The sequence below is a fragment of the Taeniopygia guttata genome, chromosome 9 (assembly GCF_048771995.1).
Source record: "Taeniopygia guttata chromosome 9, bTaeGut7.mat, whole genome shotgun sequence".
NCBI lineage: Eukaryota > Metazoa > Chordata > Aves > Passeriformes > Estrildidae > Taeniopygia > Taeniopygia guttata.
Window position 1 is genome coordinate 5,775,428 of NC_133034.1, and position 16,065 is coordinate 5,791,492.

A 16,065-nucleotide genomic window follows, 5' to 3' on the forward strand; every position below is an offset into this window, starting at 1 on the left:
TTTCTTTCCAGGCACACTTTCTACAGCCAGGATTGACCTGGGAGGATGGGGCAGAGCAGCCACCTCCTGGCAAAAGCTAAAGTAAAAATGTGGGAGCAAAAACCTTTGGAAAATGTGACTCATTTTTCAGGGAGAAGTGAGCTCAGAGGAGTGGTGGTTTATGAACTCTTTTATTTTCACTTGTACTGAAGTCCCTCTCAAAAATGTAGGGTGTAACGTCCATGTGAGGAAAACACCAGGTAATGATGCTGGTTTGGGTTTCTCCTCTTTTGCCCCGGAGGCTCCAGTCCAAAGTCTGTTGCGCTTCCAACATTTCTGACATGGGAAGCTGCCAGTAGTTCCAAGAGGACCAAAGACAACATTTTTCCTGGGAGGCCACCCCTTTCCTTAGGAGCTTTTCTCTTGGAGAAGCTCGTGAACAAGCTCAAAGCCTGTCGGATTTGGCAAGGTTTGGTTCATGAGCACCTATCAGGAAACAGAACTGAGGCAAAGGAGTCCTTGGAGGCTACGTCCAGTGGGTACCCACCACCATTCTCAGCATCCCAAGGGAATAGGAACGGTGGTTATGGAAAGTTCTTTCTTTCTCCTACAAAGCCAGATACCGACCGAGTGGGGATTGTGTTTGGCAGGAAGGATCACCCCTCTCCTCCTTGCTCCATGTCACTCAACCTCCTCAGGGCCTGGGAGATCCCTGTGCTTGGCATTCTGGATCAGGTCCTCGTAGGTGGTGGGGCAATAGGTTTTGTAGAGTTTCTCAGCCAGGGTGTTGCTGCCGGCCACCACGACCTTACGGTTGCGGTTCATGAAGTTCCACAGGTGCAGCGCGTAGGAGTGGTTGAAACTGGGGCTTTTATCCCACACCTGGTAGTACCGGCTCCAGGCTGGGTATGGGATGGGGTAGAAACGCTGGGGGTTGAGGAAGGAGATGTTCTGGCAGCTGTGGTCCTCAGTGCCTTGGAAATCTGTCAGGTTGCAGAGTGTTTTGAGCATCCTGGTCATCAAAAAGGGGCCCTGGTTGCCCCAGATGTTGCCGTTGTACTTGAGAACGAAGTTCTCCATGCAGTCCCAGATGAACTTGTGGCGGGCAGGGAAGCCGAAGATCCCGTTGCTGGAGAAGCGCGACTTCTGCGCGGCCAGGAAGCTCTCCTGGGGGATGGGCCGGATGGAGATGACATCCGTGTCCATGTAGATGCCCCCGTACTTCCAGATGAGCGCCAGTCTGCTGGCGTCCGAGCTGACGTGCACCCAGTTCTTCTCCTGCTCCGGGACCACCTGCAGGGTGGGAAAGGTGAGACGTGGTGTTGTGGGCAGGGAACGGATCCAACCCATCCATGGGGCTGCAGATGGCACCATAAGCCCTCAGCTGCATGGCTGCAAATGTCACTGACAGCTTTTGCTGCCTCCAGCTGTTGGGTTTTACTGGGATAAGATAAGGAGCTGGAGCAGAGCAGCGCTTTGTTAGCATTAGGAATGCAGGAACTTTTCCCAGGTGCTTTGATGGCACCTACAGTGTTAACCCAATGCCACCGTGAGTCATTCCCTGCTATTTCAGAGGGACACAACCCACTTAACACACTCTCGGATCCCTCCCAGCTCTTTGAAACAGGCTGGAGGCTTTCCATCAGCATTTGTTGGCATTTGGAGTAATTTTTTCTCACAATAAGAAAGACTTTGGAGGAAATCTGCCTGCCCTGCCCAAGCAGTTTGACCAAAGCTCCTTGTGGGCAGTTTGCCCAAGGAATTTTTTCCAGGGTGGAGCTCACCAGATCCCACCTTAGCTTTGCATGTTGCTGTTATAGAACCTGAAATCTCTCCCCTATCTCTTATCTCCTGCGGGCTCTGTCAGAATGAGGCAGCTCTATCAAGTGTTCAGGCAGCACATTTTGTTCAACCAGCTTCTGTTGGGGAAGATTATTAAGGCTGTTTTCTCAAAACACGTCTGCAATCTATTTTTACTGATGTTTCCTTTGCCAAAAAATCCGAGTTTCCAGATAAGGCCGATCATGTATGGCATAAACAGAGAGCTGAATACACTGCAGAAAGCGGCCAAAATCAATCCGTTCTCAACCAAAACAATGAAAGTCACTAATTTCACACAGTCCTGCATTCCTCATTCCTTTTAAAGCCTTTCCTCACCCCTAGTTATCACTCTTTTCCCATTTTCTACCTGTTTTAACACTCACCTGGTTGTACCACTGGAGCAGGGGGGTCTCCTGGAAGATGGTTTCCATCTGGAGAGGGAAAAGGAAGACATTCTTCATGGAAGACAAGAGGGAGAAGGCTGCGTAGCTGGTGTTCATGTCCAAGGCCGTCTCGTTGGTGAGTCCCCTCATGAAGAGGATGATGGGCCTGTCCTGGTAAATCCGGGCAGCGGATTCCACAGAGCATGACACCAGTGGGGGCGGCTCCAGGCGCTCTGTCGTCTCCAGGAAAATGATGCTTTTGCCAAGGTTCAGCACCTGCTCAGGTGTCAGGTACTGCTGGGCCATGGGCAAGTAGGAGAAGACACAGCTGGACAAGAGGGAGATCTCGTACAAAATGCCCGAGACAAAGCAGAAACAGAGGCATATCTGGATTTTCCTCAACATTCTTTCTTTCCTGGAGCGTTTCGGGGCATGCCTCCGACATGGGTGCTAAGGAGAGACAAGGAACAGCAAAAGGAGGAGCCAGTTATTGCTCAGCAGGACTGGGAAGTGGAAGCACGTGGCTTTGGACAATGAAAGGTGAAGGCAGTTTGGTGATAGGCCTGGTGACAATCCCTCTATGGGTACAGAGGGCTCCTCCCCCCAGGATGAAGATCTGGGGTCCCACCTCCTTGGCCCCAGCCAGGCAGGGGGAAGCAGGAGAGGTCCTGGAGAAGGGATGGGCAGCTGTGTCCCACGGTGCAGGCATGGGCTTGGCAGGGAGGGAAGGACCCAGGCAGAGCAGGTGGGAAGGGTCACCATGCCAAGGCAAGGAGCACCAAGACCATCCCTGGGGCAGACTGGTTTGGGAAACTGCTCCCAAGCATTGCAGTGCCATTCCTACACGTGCTTGTCCCAGGGAACCTGTGGAGCCAAATGTGCCCATGGAATTAGGTGTCCCAGGAGGCCATGATCACAACAGGTTGTGCCTGTAATCACAACCTTCTCAGGGGGAAGGTTGTGATCACAGTTTGGGGTCTGCCACCCAGAGCTAAAACATCAGCATCCCAAAGGCTTCTTCCCAATCCATCCCTTCTGCTAATGCTTCAACCGTGAGGATGTGAGGGACTCGTGTCCTGCAGGGACAGAGTCTTGTGATGGACCAGAGAGAAGCAGATGAGGATAGAAAGCAGATGGTTTCATACAAGGAAGGAATTATGACCTACCTGGATTATAGTCCTGACAAATCTACATTTCCAGCACCTTTTCTTGCCCTGGCGGTGACTGCTGGACTCCTGCAAAGCCCAGCTCCCTGGTGAGGACACCCAAACCTTCTGGAGCATGCAAAGGGATTTCTGGAGGTCTGAGAACGGTGCACAAGGGAAAACCAGCTCTGCTGCTGGCTCAGTCTCAGTCCCAGAAAAGGTGTGGGATCCACCTAAAAGGACAAAGAAGGGACATGTTTGGTGAGACCCATCTTGTGCCTGACACAGCTCCCTCCTCCCAGTCCCAGCAGCACAGGAGGCCATACAGCCACGGGGAGTTCCTGCTGGTAAGAGGATGGAATGGGATCTGCACTGCACTGTCTGGTGACACAAGGAAATTCCCTCCTGAAATGACACTTCGTTGCACCTGAGTGGCTCTGCAGGGATCAGGAGCCAGGGTCCAGCAGAGGGGACATACCTGGAATGACAACTCAGTGTCCAAGAGGCCCTGAAATTGTCCAGAGCTTGATTGATTGAAGGGAATGGCAGGAAACACAGCTCTGTGTGCTGGCATAATTAATGAGCCTCGTTCCAGGTCACCCTTCCAGAATACAGATAAGTCTGGAGCGGAGCAAACCCCATGGAAATTCCCTGACAGTGCTGAGCTTGTGCTTGGAGCTGTGGCAGCTCCCAATCCATTTCTTAGAGCTGGATCTCATCAAATTAAATATTAAAGCAGTGACTGTTCCCATCATTGCTGCTTCCCATGCTGCATAACAGATTTTGTTGTTTTCCATTCCAGCTGCATGGGGTTTCTCATCACATCCTGCATTCCCAAGACAGCATAGGAGTTTGGGAAGAAATTCTTGGCTGTGAGGGTAGGGAGGCCCTGGCACAGGTTGCCCAGGGAAGCTGTGGCTGCCTCTGGATCCCTGGAAGTGCTCAAGGCCAGGTTGGAACAATCTGGGATAGTGGAAGTTGTCCTTACCTATAGTAGGTGTGGCACTGGATGAGCTTAATTTCCCCTCCAACCCAAACCTTTCTGGGATTCCATAATCTGTGTTAATTTTTCCAATCCCATTCCTAGTTCCTCTCATTGTCCCTGCACTCTGCTGTGAGTGGCAGCACCTGGGGCCTCCCTGCAGATATGGAATTTGAGCGGAAGACAGGGAATGGAGAGCAAATATCCGCGGTTTGGAAAAGCCACGTTCCCGAGCCTGCAGATAAGGCAGCGTGTGCTGCCCTGTGGGGCTCAGGTGGAACACACATGTCCAGCCCAGCCCAGCCCAGCAGGGCTTGGGAGACACCAACACTGACTTTAAAATAAACTACAGTGCTCAATCTCCACATTTTCTCTTGCCTTTCCTGCCTGTGCCTTGTTCTCAGACAGATGCAGATAATTTACTCTGGTCTTTTGGAAAGAAGATGGAAAGAAAAAGTTGCTCCCTGGTAGCCCTCTCACAATCTCAGCTTGGCTACGTTTTCAGGCTTCTGGTTGTTGTTTGTTTTCCAGTCCAGAGTGGTTTGGGTTGGAAGGGATTTAAGAGCTCATTTTGTTCCAGCCCCCTGCCACTGGAGTTCACCCCCTTAGACTCCAGGGCCAGGAAAGCTCAGGGGAATCCTTCCAATCTAACCTGGGTCATCCCAATCCTTGGGGCCACACAGTGGTGCTCCCTTCAGACAGGGACACCTCCCACTAGCCCAGGTTGCTCCAAGTCCCATCCAAGCTGGCCTTGCACACTTCCAGGGATGGGGCAGCCACAGCTGCTCTGGGAAACCTGTGCCAGGGCATCATCATCCTCACAGGAAGGAATTCCTTCCCAATATCCCATCTAACCTCTGGTGGTTAAAGCTATTCCCCCTGTCCTGCCACTCCATGTCCCTGTAAATCATTCCTGCTGCTGCTCCAGTGCTGACCAGGGACTGGAGTCTCTCTGTTCCTTTTTAAATCTTGATTCCACTCTCCTGAAGCAGAAACCCCTGGCTTTGCTTTGATTAGAGTTGGGACCATGAGGACATTCCCATTACCAGATTCATATTTCTCCTTTGATGGCCGACAGATCCGATGTCTCAGGTCTTTATGAGCAGCCCAGCAAAGCTGTACTCACAACAGTCCTTCAAATTCAAACAGTCTGGGAGGCATTTTATTTGCAAATTGTGGGCAGAGAATGAGGAGCCACTCCAACACCTCCCTGCTCTGTGCATGACATTGTGAAGAGAAACACGCATCTTCATCGGCTCATTCCGGGAAATTGTTTTGCTTGGCTGGTTTTCCAAAACCCCTGTGTGGCGAGTTATGAATTCTCATCACATTTGACCTGGAGGCTGCTGTTATCGAAATGTTCTCTTCCCTGCTCGAGTTAAAAGGACTGCGGAGCTGAATGTTAAAAATAAATCCCGGCCATTGAATAGATTACCCTGCTGAGTGGGATGATTCCAGGGATGGGCTGCTGCCTTGATGGCCCATCTTGTAAAGAGATTTCTTTTCTTGGGGCAATTTCCGTGTTTCAAGTGCAGGATGAGGACGGCTGGGAGACTACAAGGGAGATTACTACAGATGCCTATGCTAATTGCTCAAGGTGGCCGTGAGACACAGGCTCCGGGAATGCAGTGGGATTTTGCCACCAAAGACGGGCAATGATGCTGCTGGGTCCTGGCCCTACACCCCCTGCACATCACACCCCTGGAGTCCCTTTGGTGTGCAAAGGGATGAGCCCAGGACAGCCCATGGGGCACCACCAGCCCCACAGGGACTCAGGCTCAGCTTGAACAAGAACTAAAACTCGTCATTGGCTAAAAAGGATTTTTAACAAACAAACAAATAAATAAATAAGTAATCCCAGCACCTACAGCTTGCAGTTTGCCCAGCCCTTGAGCCCGTTTCAGTTTTCTCATTTCAGTTTTAGACTCTCCGAAGCAGGAGCTGCATCACAAACTGCAGTTCAAGCACCACGAGCAAATACTGCACACCTTGCAGTCCTCTGGCAAACTCCACTGCCACTGAATCCATATCACCACAGCTCCTGGAATCCCTGGGGATTCAAAGCAGAGACCTCCTCCCTCTCTGTAGCTCTCCTCTGAGAGCCAGTGGGATTTGCCTTTGGGATGCACCCACCCTGTTTCTGGGAATAACCCCAGGCCAGTCCCTGATTTCCACACAGACAGCGTCTGTGAACTCACACCGGTTTATTTTTGAGTCTCTAAGGAAATTACAGCTGCAATCAAGCCAATGCACGTGCACGCACACCAACCCCATCTTCATCACATTTAACACCAGGCACGTTTGGAAAGCCCTTCCTAATGGAAAACCTGTGCGAGGAACGTATCGGGTTCAGGGCAGATTGATTAATTAATTAATGCAGCCCATCTGATGCGAAGGAAGGGGCTTCTCACGGAGCTCTGCCACACCTGCCTTCCCATCCTACAATTCAAAAGGTTCAGGGATAGAGCCGAACTCACCTGGGGGCTGCCAGGAGTGGGTGAGCTGCGCAGGCTGCAGGGGAGCCACGCTGGGAGGGACCCACAGGCCCTGGAGAGCCCGAGGAGCTGCGCTGCCTCCCCACTGTGTCCTGCCCTGGCAGGGCTCGGAGCAGCCTCATGGCTCGTGTGCCCCGGCTCTGCTGTTTGCCTTCCCGGGCTGCCCAGATAAGGCTCAGCTGGGGCTGTGCTCTCCCAGCAGTGGCCAAAGGTGAGTCCCCTGCTCTGCCAGCGTCACAAAGGATGGGCGGGACTGGGAAAAGGCACCTTTTGGGGTTCAACCTTTTCTCTTTGTATCCAGCTCCACACCTAGGGAAGGCGTTACAGGGCAAGGAAGAGCTTTGCTGAGTGGGATTGGTGCTCTGGATACTTCCAAGGGAGGCGAAGCTTGGGAGTGTGGCAGGCACATTCTTCTCTCTTTCAGGATTTTTCATAGAGGAGCACAGAGGAAAGAAAGAGAAAACAATTTCTATTTTTGCTCCTTGTTTTCCCATGGGGAATGTGTTTGGAGAATTGTTTACCTGGAGTGAGTGCTTGATTGGATTCTGGTGAGGATTGTTTGAGCCTGATGGCCAATCCAACCCGCCTGGGGCTGGACTCTGGCGAGAGGGTCACAAGTTGTTAATTAGTTCGATATGGTAGTTAGAAAAAGTAGGTTTGTAGTTTTAGTATCTCTTTTAAATAGTATATTAATGTATTATAGCATAGTTATAATAAATAAATCATTCAGCCTTCTGAACTGGAGTCAGACATCATCATGTCTTCCCACCAGGTTCACCTGCATTTACAATATGGGAGATTTGGGACTCTTGGACAACTAACCAATATGATTAAGCAGAAGCTGTTTATTGTTTACCTTGCACACATATTTATAGATTCTACAAACTACTAAGTACACATTTCTTGATTGGTGTCTTTGTGTTGTTCAATCGTTTTTTGCCTGCATTTCTCAGAGTATGTGATTGGTTACAGTCTAGGGGTTTTACAGTCTTCTGTTATTTAGTTTGTCTTGGACAGCAGAATTTGTAAGGAGAGGTGGAGCTGTGGCATCCAAGAAAACTCCCCAGTGCATCCCCCCTGAACCAGAGCTGCTCAGCCCATGTGAGGACACCACATTTCCCAGCAGAGATGTGGCCCTGGCTCCAGCCACCAACAGCAATCAGACTCTGGGCAGCTCTCCTCCTCATCCTTTCTCTTCCTATTTTTGGCCAAGTTATATATCCAGAAAAACTAGGAGAGCTGGAAAATTTGTCCAGCCAATGAGTGCCGGCATCACCATGTGTTGCACCCATTTTCCACCCAAACCCCCACCTCTCTCCACCAGCAATGCTTAGAAACCACCAAAAACCCGCCCAGTGCATCCCCCCACCAAAAACCCGCCCAGTGCATCCCCCCTACAGCCTGTGATGGCACCAAAAAGCCAGCCAGCTCTTCAAAATCAGCCACGAACATTCCAGGGCACTCCTGTTTGCTCCTCAGCCCTCGGCAGGTGCAGAGATCCTGCCCCAGGGTATGTGGTTCCTGCTGGGAGGGCTGGAGGAGGATGCAGAGCTGCTAACGCTGCTGCAGGCAGAGCAAACAGGACCCAGGGGAAAGGCAGGAGATACCCAGGGATTAATCAGCTGATAAGAGTCCGGGTAAGAATTCCGGGAGGGCTCCAGTTCTGAGAAACATCCCTGGGGCAATGACGTGGGTGAGGAACCCTCCCTTTGGGCAAACACCCGCGGGTCCATCCTTTCAGGTGACCTACAGGGAACTGGAGTGGCCAGCGTTCAGCTCCAGGGCTGGCAGCTCCTCTGGGAGTGAACACATCCACCTGCCCATCCAGCAGATCCATGGTGTCCCTGCCCATCCAGCAGATCCATGGTGTCCCTGCCCATTGGAGATGGATGATCTCCAGAGCCCACTCAAACCCAAAGGAGTCTATGATTACATGGTGGTCCATTCCTGCCTCCCTTCCCAGGGCTCTGGAAGTGTCTGCTGAGCCGGGAGGATGCAGCAGCACCAGGACAGAGATAGCAGCTGATATTAAAAGTTCCAGCCCAGTTTTTATCTTATCCATAACATGGAAACTTCCCCATCCTGCCCCATTGCCCTAATGCCCTACTGAGACTCTTGCCACAGATTTAGGAGGAGATTTTTCCATGGAGATCACTCCAGCAGAGACTTATAACCTGGAGCAACCTCATCCAGCCCCTTAATTCCAGATGAGCTGAGGCCAATCTCTTTGTACCCCCTGGATGCTGCAGGCTGAGCATCCCACCGTGACCCTGCCCATTCCCTGCTCCAGGTGCCACTGCCACGGCCTCACTGGTGCCCTGCCAGCCCAGCGTGGGTGTTTGGGTCCCCAAAATCTGCTGAGGAGACAATAACCAGGGTCACACATGTCGCAGCTGGTCCACGGCTGGAGTTTGGGCTGAGACCAATGGGTGCTTCACATGCACTAGCGCTAACCACAGGGAGCAGCTAAAATGATGCTGCTGCTCTGCATTGCCCTCTGTGGGAGCCTGTTTTCCACAGAAAATGGGAGTCTGGAGGCAGAGCCTGTGCCTGGACCTCCTGCATCTCCAAGGGCTGGGTGGCACGGCCAGGGGAAGCCAAAACCACCCCTCAGTGTCCCACAGGCAGAAGGAAGTCCCAGCTCCCAGGGCTGTGACTGGGGCAAAGTCAGGCTTTCCCCTCTCTTCTGCACATCCACCACACTCAGAGCAACAACCTCTGGGACTCAAATACCACTGGAGAATCCCCAAAGTCACGAGGAAAGTGTCCCACCACCTTTGGGTCTGCCTGCTCAGGTTGGGTTCTCTGGGACACGGATCACAAGATCATGGAATGCTTTGGGTGGGAAGGACCATGAAACCCAAGGCCAGGTTGGACAGGGCTTGGAGCAACCTGGGATAGTGGAAGGTGTCCCTGCCCATGGCAGGGGGTGGAAGTGGATGGGCTTTAGGGTCCCTAACCACCCAAACCATTCTGGAATTCATGACCATCTTGGTTTTGGAGGACCACCCTCCACAGACCCTCTCTGGTTTTCCATCCTCCTCACTGCTCTTAACTCCTGGCATTTATACCTTCTGGTATTTATTGAAAGCCTGTGTCATTTTTTAGACTTATGTTGGTATGGTAGAAAACTAATTTGCTCCTTTTGAGCAACAAGGAAGTTATAAATTAATGTTTTCTTAGTTATTTTCCCAAAAATCAATATCTGTGCTTGGAAAACAATAAAGCACTTAGAGCTTACATGCAGATGAACACGAAAGGAGAGAAGCTCATCTAAACAGACCCAGAATTACATCTCCCAGAGGAGAGTTTGGCAGTCGATTCACAGGGAGGCAGGGCCAGGAATGCACAGAGGGAAAAATATCAGTGGAAGGAATGCAAGGAGCTGATCTGTGCCAAATCACAGCCATTTGTAAAGCAATACCTTTGTGCTGGATTGGGCTGGGAGACAGTTGATTTCCCTCAGTGGAGCTGGGATGGGGCTGTGTTTGCCACACATACCTGGGGGAAGAAGGGGGAAGAGAGGGATCCTTGGAGTGGTGGCATTTCCTTGCCCAAGTCACCTGTCCGTGTGATGGAGCCTGGCCATTCCTGGGAATGGCTGAACACCTGCCCACGGGAAGTGGGGAATGAATTCCTTGGGTTTGTTTGCTTGTGCACAGCTTTTACTTCCCCTATTGAAGTATCATCTCAGCCCACAGATTGTCTCATTTTGCCCCTCCAGTTCTCTCCCCACTCAAGAGCAAATGGTCAGCCAGGCGTGCTCCTGAATCTGCCTCTGCAGCACCAGGGCTTTTTGTGCTACTAAATCAGACTGCAACACCATTAGACTGGGAAACCTCATGTGGAAAAGCCACTTTTCCCCCTCCTCCCATTAGAAACAGATCTGTTTCCCCTGAGCAGGGCCAGTGCAAACTGCCAGTTTACCTGCTGCAGATATTTGGAAATATTTGAGACCCTGAGATCTGGGTTGTGCCAGTCCTGAAGTTCCTGCAAGGCAAAGAAACCCACCAAGCTGAGCTCATCAGACATTTGTAGGGTTTCTGTTTGTGGGCAGCGTGGGCCAGAGCAAAGCCTGGTTTTTGCTGAACCCCACAGAGCTCCCAGCCCCTAGAAAAGAGAAACACCAGGGAGTGAAAAGCTCATAATTATTGGATGTTTTGCCTATAAGAAAAGGGTTTCTTATAACACGACAAATATTTGTAAATAATAGCAAATACCAGATTTTAAGAAGAAATTCATCCCTATGAAGGTGGTGAGGCCCTTGCACAGATTGCCCAGAGAAGCTGTGGCTGCTCCATCCCTGGAAGTGTCCAAGGCCAGGTTGGATGGAGCTTGGAGCAAGCTGGGACAGTGGAAGGTGTCCCTGCCCATGGCAGGGGATGGGACTGGATGGGTTTCAAGATGCCTTCCCACCGAAATCATCCTGGGATTTTGTGGGATACTCTCAGCACAGTGCCCTGAGCAGGGTGAGGTGCCCCAGGCTGATCTGTCCTCCCTGTGCTCCAAACACCCAGTGGGGCCAGGAATCAGATGCTGAGGGGTGATGGATGCACATCAGCATCAGCGGCATTAGAAATCTCCAAAAAATTTCCATCAGAAAATCCTGCTCAATTCCATCAGCAGCCAGCAACAAGAGCTTTCTATATTCATGAATTCATCAGAGTCATATTTCAAAAATAATAAATGCTGTTATTATTGTTATTATTGGAATGAATTTCTCCATTATGTACTGAGTGATTGTAAGTACTTGCTGCCTCCAGCACAGGAACCACCTCAGGAATAATCCAAGCAAATGATATTTGTGTCGTGGCTGCCACGGGGTCATGTTTGGGGGTTTTTAAGTGAGGAAGGTATTAACCAGAACAACAGCAACAACCATAACAGAAAGAAAGTCATTATAAGTTGGTGTAAAACACTGTCAGGGTGGTTTTTTTTCAGGCAAATTTAGTTTGGAGCACATGACTGGTGCTTTTGTGAGGTTTGTTCTGGTTTCTTGGAGCTCTGCCTGTGCTCAGAGCCTCCTGCTCTCTGCTTGCTCTGCTTGTGTACAGAGGAAGGGAAGGGAAGCAGAGCTTGGGGAATGAGGACTGGGATGGAGCACGATGTTTGCTCCAACCCCCTTATCACACCAGCTTGTCCCCGTGTGCCTCCCTGGCTCCTGAGCCTTTGGGGTGGAGTTTTCCCTGCTCCCGGGCCCCTTCCCTGCTGCTCCTTGGATTCCTGGCCACAAAATCCTGCAAAGAGCAGGGGAGATGAAACAACTGACCAGGAGTCATGCACTTGGAAGTGAAATCTGGATAACAAGTGGATGCAGGGGATGGGCTGGGACTGATGGCTTTCCTCCAGAAAACTGGAGCCTGGGAAGTAAAGGCAGGAGGGGTGGCCCGGTGTCCCCTGCCATCCCAGAAGGGTTTGTGGTAGAAGCAGAGTCCCTCCCCACCCTCCATCCCCCTAAGCCCCCATCCCTGGCTCCATCAGGCTCCATCCTGACCTCCCTTTCTCCATGATCCAAGAGCTGCCGTGGGGCTGTAAAATACAAAATGGGAACAACCCGAGATTTTTCCAAGAGGCCCAGCCGAGCTGTCAGCACGTTTTGACACGAGGCCAATAAGATGGGTTCCAAAAAGATGGGATCCCACCATGCCAAAAAGTAACATTTGCTTGAGCATCTGCCAAAACAAAACTAGCAGACTGCTGGGAAGGCTGCATCTTCCAAGGATTTTTTTTTAGGCACGAGGAAAAGCAAAGAGGATCTCTGTGAGCATCTTCAGCTTCCCAGGCTAGGAGGGCAAGGACTCATTGATAGCTGGAGGGGACATTTACTCCAAATGGTAGGGAAGATTTCAATTTCTGGCCCTGGTGGGATTGCAAATTATGCTGCTGCCACACTAGCATAATGTCAGCATATCCAGAATTCAGGATTTTGCCCTGGAATTATATGGAATCATTTAAGCAGCACACCCTTGGTTGGTCATGACAAAGTGGATGAACAACTTCCACAATGCCTTCATTTCAGTCACATCATGTGTTTATCTGTTAAAAAAAAAAAAAAAAAAACAAAAACAAAACCGTAAAATTTTATTTTGGTGGCTAAAATTCCTGGGCAACTGGACCTCACTGACTCCTGTACGTCCATGACATCAGAGACGGGGAAAGACCTTCCCATGAGCAACAATCTGGCTCCAGATATTGAAGATTAAATGAAGAAATTATTTATAATGAGGGTGGTGAGGGCCTGGCACAGGGTGCCCAGAGCAGCTGTGACTGCTCCTGGATCCCTGGCAGTGTCCAAGACCAGGTTGGACAGGGCTTGGAGAAGCCTGGGATAGTGGGAGGTGTCCCTGCCCTTTGCAAAGGGTGGAACAGGATGAATTTTAGGTTCCTTCCAATCCAAACCACCCTGGGAATCCATGATCTCCGGATTAGAGAGACAGCAGGGATGGATAAAAATGTCAGGACAGCAGAAAGGTGCATCTTCAGTGTGAGGGGAAGTCAGGAGCCTTGGAAAGCTTCTTTAGGGAAATACGTGAACGCAGGCAGAAAGAACTGCCAGGACCTAGCCAGGACAGGGCCACTCCCTGGATGTCCAGGAATTCAGGGAGAAGGGACACATGGTGGGCAGGGAGGACAGCAGAGCTTTCCAGTGAGCTTTGTGGGTCAAACAGCACAGATTGAGGCCCAACCAGCCACTGGATCATGGGGAGAGAAAGGAAGATAAGGAGAATTAAAAGCAGGAGCATCCAGCTGTGGATGTGTTAACCCATTTGTAGTCAGACCTGGGACTGCAGGACAAATTCTGAAGGAAACATTAATTAAGGCACTGAGAAAAATGAGATAAAGTGCAACCTAGGTTTTCCAAAGGCAGTTTGTGCCAGCCTGTGCTGACATCTTCCTTTGATAAGATAATTGGTTTTCCAGACAAGGGAAATTTGGTAGATCTAATCTATCTGGAGTTCAATAAAGCATTTGATATGGGGCCACATGGGAAATTATTATTGAGGCTGGAGAAAATGAGAATTAACAGATCTCGGGAGTGGGGAGAGCTGGGGCTGGCACAGAGACCGCGGTGGGATTGGGATCACCACGGGGAATGCGGATGGGTGTCGGGAGAACCTGTCCCTAGGCTGGTCCTGGGAAAATCCCTCCATCTCCGAGGCTGGGAGTGAAGTTTCCTGGCTTTCCTGGATTTCCAGTGCGCTGGGAGCGGAGCATCACTGCAGAGGCTGCAGGGAGGCCTCTGCACCATGGGATGGCAATGTTGGTCCATGGAAGAGCATCCCACTCCTCATCTTCCAGCTTCTCACCGCCTGGACACATTTCAGGGCCGACTCCAAGAAATCTGTGATTGCAACTGTGAAGCAACGCTGGTGGAAGCTAAATCAGTCCAAGGAGCGTGGTTCTGGACAATCAGCTTCGCTGCCATGGAAGGGAGGGGGTTTAAATCCATCGCGGGGGGATCCAGGGCCAGCCCAAAGAGCCTTTCCCAGGGCACAAAAAGCCCCGAGCCACCCAAAGCAGGCAGAGCTGCTGAGGGTAAGTGCGAACACGGCCGCGGGTGTGCATGGCACAGGGAGAGGAGGAGACGATTTTATATAGAAATAAAATCTGCTTATCCCTTGCCTGTATTTTTAGCTGAAATTACACCTAAATGTCATCTGATCAATTCAGCTAAAATGAGCCCTTAATCCTAATAAGTCTTGATCACCTTTTTAAACCTCGTGAAACAGCAGGGAGGGTGTTTGCATTAAGTAATAACACCTTGATTCGGATTCCTTTGGCATGTAGCAGACTTACATAAGCACAAAGTGCTCCTGTCAATATTAAACAAGGACTCGGAGAGGGCCAAAGGAATGCCTTGGGCTGCTTTTTTGCCCTTTGCATCACATCTGGTCACTCCAGCTCCATGCTGAAGTATGGAAGACACACAGAATCTTTAGGAATTCACCAGTCAAGGCAGTAATGGGTCACTCTGTTGGGATAACATACCCCACCCTGGCCATTTCCATTTCCCAGGGATGTTCTAATCCAAAGGACAGCAGAGGAGATCAAGCAAACAAGGGTGGACTTGATGATCTCAGAGGTCTTTTCCAACCTTCATGATCCCACAGTTCTGAGGACGCTGTAGGGAAAGAGCTGCTGCTGGATTTCACTCACCTGTGCTGCAGCAGATTTAGACATGGATGGGACTCATGGTTTTCTATAATTTTTCACCAAAAAAAAATAAATCTTGGAGGAGCTCATTATTCCTCAAACCAGAACAACTTTGTCAGTTTTAATAAAGCTTCAGGAGGACTTTGAAATACTGAATTGCCAAAGGATGCTGTTTCAGGGAAACGTGGGCGGCACCACCCACTGCACCCCTTCCTTCCATCATTAGCCATTATGATGCCTCCTGAATGCTGGAATTTGTACATTATTATTGTGGCTTCCCAGATTCCTTCCCTTTTTTTAGCACCTGCGCAAGCACTGCTTTGCCAGTGGTAGCACGTACCATAAAATGGTTCCTTTCTCTGCCTCATTTTCCAGCCACCCAGGAATTTCTTTAGGTCATCTCTCACTCAGTAAATTATGGGTTAGAGCTGTAAGAGAGAAGGAGCTGGGAGGTAGAGGCTCTTTTTATAGGAGTCCTGAACAAGCCTGGCCCCAGCTGCTCCAAATTAATGTGGATCCAGTGGCGTGAATGGAGATGCATTCATTGGAATGCAGCTGGGATTTTAGTTCCCAGCTGAGTGTTTGATGTGGGGTGGTTCTCCTGGTAACCTGCTCATCCCTAGACCTGGTGCTGAGCATGCTCAAGGTGTGGAGCTTCCCAAGGTGTGGGGGAATCCTGAAGGTGGTGGTGTTTCCATTGCTAACCAAGAGCAATTCCACTGTCAGCAGCAGCTGGGAAAAAGAGGATGGGGCTGGAGGTGCCCCACTGAGATGGGGTCAGCTGGAGCAGGACAGGGGATGGGATGCACCATCCTTGCAGGTGGCTGCGGGGTGGGGTGAGGTGAGCAGTGCAAAATTGCCTGTTCTGGGGAAAAAAAAAAACAGTGGGAAGGGAAGGAAAATTGGGATTGCGGCCTGTTGTGAAGACCAGTGCCTGTAGGTGTGGGTCAGATGAGCCCACACTCAGGTGTGGATCCAGTGGATGGGAAATCCCATCCCTCAGGCGTGGGTTGGATAGGGGGGACTTCATGCTCAGGTGTGTGGGTGGGATCCACACTCAGGTCTCCAGCTCAGTTTCCTTCTGGGAACACCGAGTATAATCCATA

General features: G+C 50.6%; 1 protein-coding gene across 1 annotated transcript; it reads right to left on the bottom strand.

Annotated features, from left to right (window-relative positions):
* Nucleotides 1-151: 151 nt before the first annotated feature.
* A4GNT (alpha-1,4-N-acetylglucosaminyltransferase) lies at nt 152-7,019 on the bottom strand. Its single transcript, XM_072933562.1, has 4 exons — nt 6,788-7,019; nt 3,350-3,561; nt 2,184-2,633; nt 152-1,272 (listed from the first exon to the last, which is right to left on the bottom strand). Exons 2-4 carry the CDS (start codon nt 3,464-3,466, stop codon nt 661-663), a joined length of 1,179 nt encoding a protein of 392 aa, XP_072789663.1. The 5' UTR covers nt 3,467-3,561; nt 6,788-7,019; the 3' UTR covers nt 152-660.
* Nucleotides 7,020-16,065: the final 9,046 nt, after the last annotated feature.

What these genes read in the sequence shown, in the direction of transcription:
- A4GNT (XM_072933562.1), bottom strand. Translation starts at nt 3,466, where the DNA reads ATGCTCCAGAAGGTTTGGGTGTCCTCACCAGGGAGCTGGGCTTTGCAG. An exon ending in TTGTCAGGACTATAATCCAG is followed by an intron (nt 2,634 to 3,349) that starts GTAGGTCATAAT and finishes GTCTCTCCTTAG; the next exon opens with CACCCATGTCGGAGGCATGC. An exon ending in TGCTCCAGTGGTACAACCAG is followed by an intron (nt 1,273 to 2,183) that starts GTGAGTGTTAAA and finishes CCCACCCTGCAG; the next exon opens with GTGGTCCCGGAGCAGGAGAA.